The following is a 14,292-nucleotide window of genomic DNA, read 5'->3' as shown; positions in this document are numbered from 1 at the left end:
CAAGGGGACGAGAGGCAATAGATCCAATATTTCCTGTACAGGAGATGATATCCATTGGAGAGGATAGTTCTTGAGGTATTTTGGTATCTCGGTAGCCTTCCTAACACACCTATTCACAGAAACTTCCAATCTCATGACAGCAGTCATGGCAATTCCAGCTGCTTATGAATAGCAATTGACAACTCTTGTGCCCAAGAACAACATTCACAGTGGGGCTGCATTCTGTCTGGTGCAATGTGTTACAGAATAGTACAAAAACAACTTTAAACTGAGCATGCTGATTCCGCTTTTAATTTATGGATTTGTTATGTTATGAGGATAGCATTTCCCTTTACAAACTGAAGCAGTTAACACCCAACAAATATTTCTCTCATTACGTGAGAAAAACCTGGAATAAAATTTACTGATCCCCTGGAGCTCCTTGGAACTTCAGTGGAAAGTAACTGCAGTGACATGCAAACTTTTTTCACCACACAAGTCATCTGGATGCCCATGGCTGAAGGAGTACTTCTAAACTTCACCACTTGGGACCTGCTTTCCAGCACGCACATCGATGAGCCAAAATGTTATGACCACTCCTTAATAATGTGCTTGTCCACCTTCAGAAGGAAATACAAAAATATTCTACATGGTACAGATTCAACAACTACTTAGTAATTTCCAGAGGTATGTGGCAGTTTATATCTACACACAGTTCCCATTAATTATGGACCGGTGGTTGGAGGATGCTGAGCTGGTCCCGTAGCATCTCAGAAGTGTTCCACTAGTTCAGGTCAGGTGAATTTGGTGCCCACGATATTAATGAGTTCTCTGTTGCAATCCCCAAAACACTGCAGGACAATTCTGACCTTGTGACATGGTTACCCCCCCCCCCCCCCCAGGAAAATGCCACTGCTGTCTGAGAAGATATCAAACAAGAAGGGATTGAAGTGGTCTGCAGTAATGTTCTTACAGTTCACAGCACTCATGGTGCCTTTGATAACAAGCATAGGTCCCCCAGAAGTGCAAGTTTATGTCCCTCATAGCATAGTGCTGTCCTCAAAAGTCCATGTCCATGGCGGTATGCATGTTTCGAGCAATTGTTTGCCTGCGCAATGGCATACTTGGACATGACCATCAACTTAGTTTAATAAGAAACATGCTTCATCTGGTGAGATGATACATTTCATTAATCCATGGGCCATCATCTATGATCTTGCACCCACTGCAAATCATAACTGACGACATTCCATCACCATGGGAACATGCAGGGGTCATCTGCTGTGGAGCCTGATGTTCAACAGTGTGTATTGAACTGTGTGCTCCAGAGCACTTGTGCCTGCACCAGTATTGTACATTCTGTGATGAGACATCTATGTCCAACACCTTGTTATCTACTCATGGTTCACCATCTTTCAACAACTTTCCATAGCTGCTCAAAACGAACAATAACATACAAACAGCAAACCATCTTCGCAATTTCTGAGATGCTTGTTCTCAGGCACCAGGCCTTTTGTCTAGATACTTTCATCACTGTGTCACATTTGTGCAATGCCACTTTTAAGCATTCAGTCTCATGGAAGCCAGTGGTCATTGTTTGTCTCATCCATCATGGGGTCTCCATTTAAGTTTGATTTTTCCTTTATTAGTCTTTCCTACTTTCTTCTCAACACTTTCTTCTTCCAACTCTCTCTCTCTCTCTCTCTCTCTCTCTCTCTCTCTCTCTCTCTCTCTCTCTCCCCCTGTGTGTGTGTGTGTGTGTGTGTGTGTGTGTGTGTCCCTCCCCTCCCACACTCAAACTCCTTTCTCTTTCTCCTAACTTCTAATTCATGGTTTGGAGCAATTCTTATTTTCTTCTGCAGCTATACAAATAATCTTTCTTTCACTTCTCATGATAACAGACAATATGAAACTGATTTGTTGCTTACATTTTGACTGTAGACTGAATTTTTGGGTTTTAGTTTCGCCTTATTTTTTATGCCGAATGGTATTTTGAAGCAATAAAGTTGAAAAAGGCACCCCAATACATCTTATCTGCTTGTAGTTTGTATGTGAAAATTCAGTAAGTTTTTACAAATCACACCCCCACCCCCTTTCAAGTGGAGGGGACTGCAGTTGTGAATGTCTTTTATCATAACATTATTTAATATGGAAAAATATCAGATCTAAAATGCTTTAATCCTGACAATGGAAGGGTATATTTAGTAAGTGCATTCAGCATACACTGTAGTTTTTATATACAAAATAATAATGACATTCCACTGGCAATTCCATTGTCATACCATTACAACAAGCACAGGCTGCTAGGGAAACAACATAGAGATACATTGAATAGCTATGTGGAAATTGATTAGACATTCATAATGATCCCATGGGTGCACAACAGAATATTAGTAAAAGTGAAAATGTGAGTTCCAATAACTATACTCCAACAGTGGGCCAATATTTATAATACTTACCTGAATGAAATGATTTTTAATTATAATGCCGTATAAAAGCCATTCTGCAGAAACTACTGTCCCTGACAGTATTAACGGAAATGGTAGAGAAGCACTGCTTTTACTTCTTATGATTTCACCCTAATAACAAAAAAGAACCACCACTAGCAAATCATTATATTCAACATAAAATATGGACAAAAATTAAGCTACAAAGAAAGGAGTGCACTAGTGCATACAACATTAAGCAAAGTACATTGAGATGGTGATGTGTACGCAAAAATTTAGATAACTTTCTGCAAATTCTCATAGTGATTCTTGTAGCACGCCACTAGGCAACAGTAATAACCACAAGACTGTGGTATGCAATGTAATAATGTAATACTGGAATTCTATGCTATAAGAGCAGCTGGATTTTATTTTCTATATGTCAACTACCTTCTAGCAAGGTAATCTATGAGGAAACATTTTACTTGAGTAAAAAGAGTGTTATACAGGCACCAAACATTCATAACCCTCAAGTTTTTCCATAACATGAGCAGGTGTGCGGCACACTTTGTACACATGAAAAGAATAGCTTACATTATGTTAGCAAGGTAAGTCAAGTATGATCAAAATCACAGTTTAATCTTAGTTTATTTAAACAAGGAGAAAATAAACTTACATATTATGAGTTAAACTACTGTTTTATTAAATAATAATGAAATAAATTTTCCACTATAACTCTCTGTTGCCAAGGACAGGGGTTAAAGACACAGTAATGATGCATTCGAAGCATTAAGCAGTGCAGTTTCATCAGATCTCTGTCAGCTGATTATTCGATCACTAATTATCTTATAGACAACTGCCTCAATGTGGGATTATGTTGCTAGTTCATAACTGGGGTCATTTTCTTGAACTGATCACAAATTTTTTCTCACCTAGCTCGCTTTGTATTTTATATTACTGTTGCTCACCTGGTCATACGACAACATAATTTATCGCTGTGTTACCTGAAGCAATACTGAAGGAATAGGTATAGGTTTGCAGTTGTGAAACAAAAATGGATCCGCACAAAATCATTTTATTTTTGGTCGGCGCACTTTATACACAGGTGTGCCCGCTTGAGGGTTAAATGAAACCAGTAACATGCACTTAGGCTTTGGTAAGACAAGTAGACGGCACTCTTAACAGTGCAATTAGTGTGAGGCACACTCCAATACCTTATTTGGTGGAAAGTTACTTATGAGAGACAAAGGTTCAAATACGATTTCAAGTATGGCACATAACTTTAATCTGACAGGAAGACTTATTGCAGTGTACACACCACAATTATGATGAAAATCTTAATAAGATTTATGGTATCTCCTCTTGGTTACATCACAAAATTAAAGATACGTATTCATTCAATTTTGTTCCTTAAGCTATTTGTAATCTGACTAGAGAAATCTATGGTCATTTTGTCAACAATTCATCAGTCAAGAAGACCTATTAATGCTCTGTTGGTGTGCAAGTGCAAAGTAGTGACCTCAATATCTTTCCAGTTGCAAAAACTGCCACCGGCTGGAAGAGCAGTGTGCTGACCACACAACCCTCCATATGTGCATCCAGTGACACCTGTAGGCTGAGGCTGGCACAGCAGTCAGTCAGCACCACTGTGTGTTCTGAGATATATTCGGATGGAGTTTAATTTTTATAATAGATGACTAGAGATTTGGGAGCAGGGTGCGGGGAGGGGGGGGGGGGGGGGGAGAAGGCTTAAAGGATTGATCAGCCAGGTCATCAGTCCCTATGTCAGGTGATTGTCCATGTAGAGTGACATCTGCCAGAAATTTGACAGAATTGTGACAGTATGTATGAAGGGGGCAAATCAAGGCATACTGATGGCAGAGATGACAGATAATTTAAAGAGAGGTAAAAGTATAATATATGTCAGGCTGGTAAGCAGGTCAGAGAGCAGTTGAGGGCTTCTGTTGGACTCATTAGCAGTGAGAGAGACTTCATTCATTCGCATCACTCCCTAGCCAACCCATTGAAGGACTAAGACAGTAATACAATACAAACCATATAGCAGAGATGCTGAGTTACAGATAGACACAACAAAATGACTCTCACAATTAAAGCTTTCGGCCACTGACTTTTGTCAACAATAGATGCAAGCACGCACACGCGCGCCCGTTCTGCAATGATTTACTGGTAAAATAATTCAAAGCTAAAGAAAAAGTGATCCACAAAACTATACTGTAGTAGCCTGAACAACTACTTGTCGCAGAATCTTGGAACATACCCTGATTAGTCAAAACATGTGCGATATGTGATTAATTTATCTCATTACATACAATTTTCAAATCATTTGATTTGATGTACAGGACCTCTGGTCACCACAATGTTGCATGCTGCCTGGTGGCACTGCAGGCACATGACGCAGTAACAAAAGTATGAAACTGGAGCAGATATGGAGGGGGCATAGACCTCATGAAGAAATGGGCTGCAAATGGGGAAATCCAATGAGATAAGTGACTTTGATAAAGGGCAGATTATTATGAAGCAGAGCCTGTGAATGAGTATCTTGAAAATGGAAAAGCTGGTTGAATGTTCATGTGCTACTGTCATTTTTTATTTATTTTATTCACACGTCAAGTTCCGTAGGACCAAATTGAGGAGCAAATCTCTGAGGTCACGGAACGTGTCAGTACATGAAATTACTACATAAAAGTAATAACAGATAAAAATAAATATTTATGAACCTGAAAAGAGTCACTTCATAAGTTTAAGTAAACGAAATCAACAATACAATAAGAATCAACTTAATTTTTCAAGGAACTCCTCGACAGAACAGAAGAAGTGACCCATGAGGAAACTATTCAGTTTGGGTTTGAAAGCACACGGAATGCCTGCTAAGATTTTTTAATTCAAGTGGTAGGTTATTGAAAATGGATGCAGCAATATACTGCACACCTTTTTGCACAAGAGTTAAGGAAGTCCGATCCAAATGTGGGTCTGATTTCTGCCGAGTATTAACCGAATGAAAGCTGCTTGTTCTTGGGAACAAGCTAATATTGTTAACAAGAAATGACATTAAGGAATATGTATGTTGAGAGGCCAATGTTAAAATACCCAGACTCATGAATAGGGGTCAACAAGAGGTTCGTGAACTTATACCACTTATTGCCCGAACCGCCCATTTCTGAGCCAAAAATATCCTTTTAGAATGGGAAGAGTTACCTCAAAATATAATAGCATACAACATAAGCAAATGAAAATAAGCAAAGTAGACTAATTTTCGTGTCGAACGATCACTCACTTCTGATACCCTTCGAGTAGTAAAAATGTCAGTATTCAGTCTTTGAACAAGATCCCGAATGTGGGCTTTCCGTGATAGCTTACTACCTATCTGAACCCCTACGAATTTGAACTGTTCAGTTTCACTAATCATATGCCCGTTCTGTGAAATTAAAATGTCAGCTTTTGTTGAATTGTGTGTTAGAAACTGTAAAAACTGAGTCTTACTGTGATTTAGCGTTAGTTTATTTTATACAAGCCATGAACTTAGGTCATATAATGCAAAATTTGAAACCGAGCCAATGTTGCACACAACATCCTTTACTACCAAGCTAGTGTCATCAGCAAACAGAAATATTTTAGAGTTACCCATAATACTAGAGGACATAACATTATGTACTATGCTTAAATAAAAGATCTCTATCTCTGTGCCTAGCAACCATTCTGAAACTTTCCTCAACTAAACAGCTGTTTGTGGAGTAGCAAATACAACTATTTTAACCTCTAACTGGGAAGGTAACTGGAAAGGAGCAATGGCTTCATAATAACAATAATAATAAAAATAAGTGTTGCATCTAATCTATTCTGTGCAACCCTCTTCACATCTACATAGCTATTGCAACCTACTATCTCCCCTCCCCTTCCTCTTCCTCCTCCTCTCCAGCACCATAAATGTACTCCCCTCCCCCCAATTACCAGTGCCCCAGGATGTGCCTTATCAACCGAGCCCTTATTTTAGTCAAGTTATACCATACATTTGTGTTCTCAAAAAATCAATTCACCATCTCAGTATTTATCCAATTGACCAATCTAATCTTCAGCATTCATCTGTAGCACCACATTTCGAACTTCTATTCTCTTTTTTTATGAATTATTAATCATCCAGTTTTCAGTTCCTCACTCTAAACAAATACTTTCAGAAAAATGATTCTTAGTGCTGAAACATATATTTGACATTAACGATTTCTCTTTCTCTCTCTTCCCCCCCCCCCCCTTTTTGGGGAGGGGGCAGAGGGAGGGAGGAAGGGAATGCACTTCTTGTTATTGTCAATCTACATTCTATGTCCTCTAGTTTGGATATCCTCATATTTCGCTGCCCAAATTCAAAGCTATTTTTAGTACCTCATTTCTAACCAAGTTCTCTTTAACATTCCTTGATTTAATTCAACTAAATTTCAATACCCTTGTTTTACTACTTTTGTTAATATTCATCTTAAAATCAAGACAGTATGAACCGCATTTAATTGATCTACCACATACTTTACCATCTCTAATAGAATTACATTGAAACTGTTGACAGTGATCAGTCAGACGGGGATGTTAAGCTCGGAGAGAGGACGGGGGGTGGCTCGGTGATATTCAAGAGGAACTATGTGCTAGCACCACCTGTCAGCCTCTCAATTATCTCGTCATCACCTTCCACAAGGATGACACTATAGTACACATTTACTCTAGAGTCACCTACACTTCTCAGATACACACATCTCCCAGCCAACCATGTCATACGAATACTTTTTACTTTCTGCAATGCTTTTATATTACTTACAAGTGAAAAAAGTGGTGATCCAATAAGAAGAAGCAGTAACACAGTTACAATTATTCCAAATCTATGTTCAATTAAGTCTGGATCTTCCCACCAGGCATATGCCACAAAAACAGCACATATCAAAAAAGCATTCCATATGTGTTTCAGAACAGATTTCTGAAAGAAGACAGTTACACAGTCATTAAATTCAAATTATCCTCAAAATAATGTCAAGAATTTAAATAAATCCTGTCTCTCTTTGAATTTTGCTTAGTTATATATCAATCTGTAAACATTCAAGTAAATGAAATTACCTTATCATGTGTATATAAATAATAACACAACAAGTAACAAACATTGAGCGTTATTCCAGCGACGTTCACTGACACCATTGCTGGATCATTCAAGATTTTTGCATAAACATACATAAGAACAGAACTGCAAAGAAAAAAAATTGATATTAGTCTATTTCCTCTGCATATTTTCAAAAGCAGGCAATATAGAGATGCATACATTCATAATTTACTAGGGTCATGGTTGTCAGGTGACATTTAGCCTTTAATCACAACTTAACTATTCTGAAAACAACATTTCTCATGTCCGCAATTCTGCAGACAAGGCTTCCAATTTTTGAAGATTTGTCTAAGTAGAAATAAATGGTTGTGTGAAACAATTCGCAAACTCATTTCATTTGCCTTTTAAAGATTATACACGGCAAATTTTTCACTCATTTAATAACAGCAATAAAGTATATTTAATTTAATATTTAACACAATCCAAACGCAAACGAAATCGCCCATACTTACACGGCAATACCGCCGATGAATGGTGTGTCTGCCACATTTTCTGTTGATCCCTTTTTTACTATGTCCTTGCAAATAAATCTGTAATAATTACGTTAAATTAATGAAACTTTGTAAGATCTTGAACAAGAATTCAATTAAGTTCAAAAGTATATACGTACACTCCTGAAAAAAACTGTCCAATCGTCGTAATGCTAGCGCATGTGCCAACTATATCCTTATAATCTTCAAGGGGCATCGTCGATTTATTTCTCTCCTATACTTTTTCAATAGATGCAATGCTGGTTGTATTTACGTCAGCTTACACACGTGTTGCCGCGCTGGTTGTAATGCAACTTTCTACTCTCAAAATTGATGTACAGCCGCCGTCCTCACAGGCCAGCGTATCTGCTATGCTATTTAAACTGGTCCATCATGTTGTACATTTATCTAATCAGCTGCAGCCTTGAGGATTCGTTTCGACATTATGCAACGTCGGTTCCTCGAACAAGGTCAATTCACCCTCCAAAGCGGCAAGCGACGCGATTAAGTTTTCCGGCTTTGGTACCCTTTCCCCCACCCCTACCGATCCCGCTCAACTTTCGATAAGGATTGACAGATGTTTTGCGCCATAACCTCCAGTTGTCTAAAGCTACATAGCGATAAATGACTTGTATCTAGTAAAAACTTTATTATATGGTCGAATGATTTACAGGTTTTTTTATGTACACTCTAATTGCTCCCACATGGCGAAGCCGCAGTTGGCAAAAATATAACCCAGTTTCTTATCTGTGATATCAAACTAATTTTGAAGCGACGTGAGTAGTAGATGTAAGTTCAGCGGTATACATCTCTCTTCAAAATGGAGAAATATGGTGCAGCAAAACAGTTGTTCATATTACAGCTTTTTTGCTAACTGTCAAAATATTGGTATTAAAAAGGCCCGTCCACACGCAACGATCTGTCTGCGCAAATGTCTGCGCACATCACATCTGCGCAGACAGATCGTTGCGTGTGGACAGAAGATTTGCACCAACATGAGGTGTGTGCAAACCTGGAAGTTGGAGTTGGAGGTTTGAGCGAAAACTCTCAAATCTGTGGGTTCAAACCACGTCTGCGCAGACAAGTTGGAGCGTGTGGACAGGAGATCGCCACAGATCTGGCGCGAAACAGCTGTTTGCTCAGTCTAGTGTTTGTATTTGTGCGCACAGGACATTAAAATGGCTGATACTCGTCAGTGTTCTCGAGAGTTTGTAAGTGAATTCATTGAAATATATAGAAACCACCTACGTTTGTGGAAGATGAAAAGTAAAGAATATAGTGACCGAGACAAAAAGACAGCACCATACAAAGCTCTAATTGAAAAATTGCGGGCAGTTGACGCCTCGGCAAACAGAGAAACCGTAATTAAAAAAAAAAAAAAATTCGTTGCGAACTGGCGAAATTATTTGCGGATGGGTGTCGAAACTTATAATTATCTCTTAAAGCTTGTAACCCCTCATATTATGAGAAAAAATACTTGTATGAGAAGTGCAATTTCCCCTCATGAACGGCTGGCGGTAACATTAAGATTCCTAGCAACAGGAAGGAGCTACAAGGATTTGGAATTTTCAACTGCAATATTGAAACAAGCGTTGAGTAAAATAATACCCAACACATGTGAAGCTATTTACACTGTCCTGAAGGACGAGTTCATGAAGGCAAGTCAAGTAAATTAAGTCTGTCAGTGAACTGTTTGCCGAAAAGAGTTATCCAAAGTTCAGAAATCTAGAAGATCTGGTGCAAGAGTAGATCAAGTATACCAGCCCACGTTATGGTATTTTGATCTACTTGGCTTTCTTAGTGATCAAGAAACGCCAAGACCAAGCAGGAGTACAATTGAAGATGAAATTGGAGTGTCAATGTGCCAGGAAATGGAACACGAGGTAATGTAAAACAAAACAGGTTCGCCCTGCAACTCTCGCAGTAAATGTACGTGAGAAAACTACTTTCGCTTTAGCAGCCACTGTCTGCGCCATTTTGACCGCGTTCTCTGTTTCCTGCGGTTGGTCTGAATGTTTTTTGCAACACAAGTTGCGAACATAGACCACAACAGAACTTCCTCCATTTCTATATTTCAAAATAACTGAATTAAATTTTTGACGTTTACGGAGAGCGTAGTCGCTTGCCACTGATATTTCTTTTCTACACCGACAGTTGGCGGGCGAGTAGTAGATTGGGATTTGTGTCGTGTGAACACACCACATTTGCAGCGATCTTTTGCATGTACAGACAGCTGCGCCGATGTCTGCGCAGACAGATCGTTGCGCATGGACCGGGCTTTAGTTGTGCAACATGTGTGGCAGTAATCGATAGTGGATTGACTATCGACCTTACCAACTCGAGCGAGTTCTCCGAGGCTGAAGACCTTTGGAGTGGACAGTTCATTCTCGAAACTCGAACTACTTAGTATGCTTACGCTGTTTAGTGTTTATAGTGTATTCTGTAATCTATAGTTAATAAAACGTGTTTGTACGCAGTTGCGGTATTTCTGTTAAGATCTATTCACACTGGCCGTAGTGCTAGTATCACTTCACGTCATGTGATCTCAACACCCCAACCCTTTTTTTTTTCGTCGGAATTACAACCTTTGTTACATGATTTTCAACTGTTTTTAAGCGTGAGCCGTGAAAATGAAATGTCGTGTGGCTAAGGCCTCCCGTCGGGTAGACCGTTCGCCTGGTGCAGGTGTTTCGATTTGACGCCACTTGGGCGACCTGCGCGTCGATGGGGATGAAATGATGATGATGATTAGGGCAACACAACACCCAGTCCCTGAGCGGCGAAAATCTCCGATCCAGCCGGGAATCGAGCCCGGGACCTTAGGATTGACATTCCGTCACGCTGACAACTCAGCTACCAGGGCCGGACGGCGTGAGCCGTGAAGTGCACAGACCTTCGACCATAGATACTAATAGACTGGGCAAGCAGCATGGAGGTAAAAACATGGAGGTAAGAATTATTCTTACCTCCATGGGTAAAAATAAGAGGAGTTGTCATGACGTCACAAAGTTGAAGCCAACGCAAGTGAAGATCCGCCATGTTAGCTACCCCAAAACATTCGCTTCTGGTAGTTTGATTCTGTGTAGTTGTGAAGTGTTTTGATAAAAAAAATGCCGGCTTGCGTCGCTTACGGGTATACTAATCGTTCTGATTGTAGTCTAAAGTTTAAACAATTCACATTTCATTCGTAAGTGGACTTACTTAAGCGCTATTTCCTTATATATACTTGAAATTCTGATGCACTGTAAAGTTTTACAGTATGGTTTTATTTATGTGATTTGACTTCAGATTCCCTATCAATCCAACACGAAGAGCTGTCTGGAGGTGAGCAGTACACTTGATTTTCAGTGTTTGGTTATTCCCAAGTTACTGAAAAGTTCTGGCAAGAAATATCCTGGAACTGGGGACTAATGTTTTAAAATGCGATAATTTTATATAAAACTAATGTAATTACATGTAGTTAGTTAAATATTCAGTAAAATGTGTGGAACACCTGTTACAGTGGTTAAATTATAAGTACTTAAAGGGTTACATATTCGTTAAAGCGAAGTTCCCTATCTGGGATAAGTCCAGGCTATTTGGATCATTACATTAATAACTGTGTTGTCATGTTACCCTGTAAATTGCTGTTATTTGCCACACTGAATGTCACTTGGTAGGTACAATTTATGAACAAAGCAGATGTGTAAACTACAATGGGAGACAATCTTAAATTCCGTTCTTTTCCTTCATAATTTAACGAATCTTTCACTTTGTTGACATGACAGCTGGCTTGTTTATATCATCCCTCCATACATCTATGAGGCACCAAAGGAAATAAGGTAAGTTTCTTGCAAATTTGAACATTTAAAATTTGCATTTTACTTGAAAATGAAACGAATACAAATCGGTGCCTCTAAACTATCAATCACCGCTTTTGGAGTTCTGCTTTATCAATTATCGACCCAAACACAATGAAAGTGAATAGAAATGGATTAAGAAAGCACGCTTTTCATCGCACATACATATCATCTCGTCCGCTAATGTTTTGGGGGATCCAAGATGGCGGCAGGCCCCGCCCACTGGCTTCAAAACAGGAGGATGCTAAGTTTATGACGTATATACGCTTTAGTCGATTAACACACCTATCGACTTTTACGAACGTTCGAGATTCTAAACTGTCGTCAGCTAGTGGTTTGTTTCTACACGTGCGATTCTGATAACAGCTCAGTGTGGCAGCGTATATGTATTTCGCCAAAATAAAGGTAAAAGAGCTGGATATTAATAGAAATATTCCTGACCGTGGCCTTGAAAACACCACGGACTACACGTTTCGTAAAAAAGGGAAGTCTTCTTATGTCCCGACCGGATTAGAGTGTGTGAGTGTTGTATTGAATGCTTACGCCGAAAATAATATTTATTTATTATCGATATTTTAGTATGGTTTCATACAATTGGCCTTGTCAGTACATATTCGATTGTAGCAGCATACTCTTGCTGACTTTCTTTTCTTAATTTATATAGCTGAAAGAGAACTCGTGCAAGTTTGTTAGCTAAGTAATTTATATGTCCATCCCAAGATAGTCTTTTATCAACCATAATTCCAAGTAATTTTACACTCGGACCGCAGAGACAGATACCTTAGTGTCCAGTAATGACAGGTGTGTAGAATGATTGAATTTCGAACTTAAAAAGAAAAGTATGAGGCATTGTTGAAGAAAAATCGTCGACCGGAGATGAAATACGAGGGGAAGTGGATTTCTCAACGTAATCTTAACCAAAGGTTAGTGTCTTGACGCATCTGAAGATTTTGGCTTCTCACCGAGTACGAATAACCGACGCACTTCAGCTGGATCAGAAGTACATCAATTTCTGCTTGAGATTCACAATAACGACGCAATTGCCCGTCGTCATCGATGCTGAACTATTTCAGCTTTTCTCTCATTAGTCTCTCGAATACTGAACACATAATTAGAGATGAGCAAACGAAAAACAACGCACAGGACACAAACACAGTACAATACACGATTTGAACGCAAAACACATTTAAACGAATGGCGCAGAGCACAGCGCTACCCTGTCAGAACCTCTCGAAAGTTCACAAAAGTCGAATAGTCGATATACGGTTTCTATCGTTTTCGATGTAGCGTGTATACATCATAATGACGTCACATCGTATCCAATTCCGGTGAACTTAGCATCCTCCTTCAAAACAACTTACAGCGTAAGTCTGTAGCGCCATCTCCCCTCATTCTACCTCCATGGCAAGCAGTGAAGCGGCTATACATCTGACGTGGCTGCAACATAGAATCACGTGACTAATGGTAGAACGTCGGCGGGAGTTCAAGGCAGCATTCTGATTTCACTTCCAGTATTTCTCAGTGGATTTCCTGCTAACTTCACCACATTAAATGTAGCTTATGTAAACGCAGCTAGAAGTGATAAATTATTGCGTAACCACTGTACAAATTTAGTTTTACAGCCAACACTTCACAATGAACTTTGTGAACTGCTGAAACACTTTCGATGTTCGGCAATATATTCGCAGTGAATATTTCAGTATTATCAATTATGAGATGCATTCTCTACTAACAATACGCTTTATGCACTGCATAAAATGTAAATATTGCATGTGTGTGTTTTAGTGCCTTGGTTGGAGAAAGTGTTATAGACTTCATAAATCGGCATAAACAACGAAACCTGTAACGTAAACACACGTGTTCACATCGAATGTAACGAACTCCATTGTGTCGTTCACCCACAAAACGTAAAGCAGTTTCATTTGAAAGCTCTGTTTTGGTTTAAACAGTGTGTTTCGTAGATGTATCAAATAAGATAGAATTTATATCTACAAAATCAGTATCTACTTACATAAATACTTGTTCGATAGAACATGAATACGATACTTCGCAATGATGTGTCAGTTTAATGAAACGTAGACCTATCATTACATGACAATTCTTTCAATCACTTATTTATATCTAAAAAATCGTCTACTGAGCAGGAGCTGCCATCCATAGATTCTTTTAGTTTGATTTTAAATGCTAGTTGGCTATCTGTCAGGCTTTTAATGCTTTTTGGTAAATGACCAAAGATTTTTGTAGCAGCATATTATTGGCTTCATACATTACAGCTTATTATCTGGAAACTAACATAGGTGATACAATTACCTTTTTGCAAATGGTATTCAGTATCTGTTTTTGTTTCTGATATTCATATGTTTTGTAACTAGGAAGTACAAAATAAAATTAAACCCTGAGGAGAAAGGAAACCCCTAACTTGTTTT

The 14,292-nt window shown here is 38.9% G+C and overlaps 1 protein-coding gene across 1 annotated transcript in view; it reads right to left on the bottom strand.

The window, feature by feature from the left end:
* LOC126473810 (sugar transporter SWEET1-like) overlaps positions 1–8,564 on the bottom strand; it is a 54,993-nt gene extending 46,429 nt beyond the window's left edge. The window contains exons 1-5 of the mRNA XM_050101114.1: positions 8,168–8,564; positions 8,010–8,087; positions 7,518–7,641; positions 7,225–7,380; positions 2,439–2,558 (exon numbers count right to left, since the gene is read on the bottom strand). Of these exons, the coding sequence (XP_049957071.1) occupies positions 2,439–2,558; positions 7,225–7,380; positions 7,518–7,641; positions 8,010–8,087; positions 8,168–8,244 (555 nt within the window). The 5' untranslated portion in view covers positions 8,245–8,564. The remainder of the gene's footprint in view (positions 1–2,438; positions 2,559–7,224; positions 7,381–7,517; positions 7,642–8,009; positions 8,088–8,167) is intronic.
* Between the last annotated feature and the right edge of the window lie 5,728 nt (positions 8,565–14,292).

Source organism: Schistocerca serialis, chromosome 4 (genome assembly GCF_023864345.2).
Source record: "Schistocerca serialis cubense isolate TAMUIC-IGC-003099 chromosome 4, iqSchSeri2.2, whole genome shotgun sequence".
Classification (NCBI taxonomy): domain Eukaryota; kingdom Metazoa; phylum Arthropoda; class Insecta; order Orthoptera; family Acrididae; genus Schistocerca; species Schistocerca serialis.
This window is presented reverse-complemented; position numbering and strand designations above follow the sequence as displayed.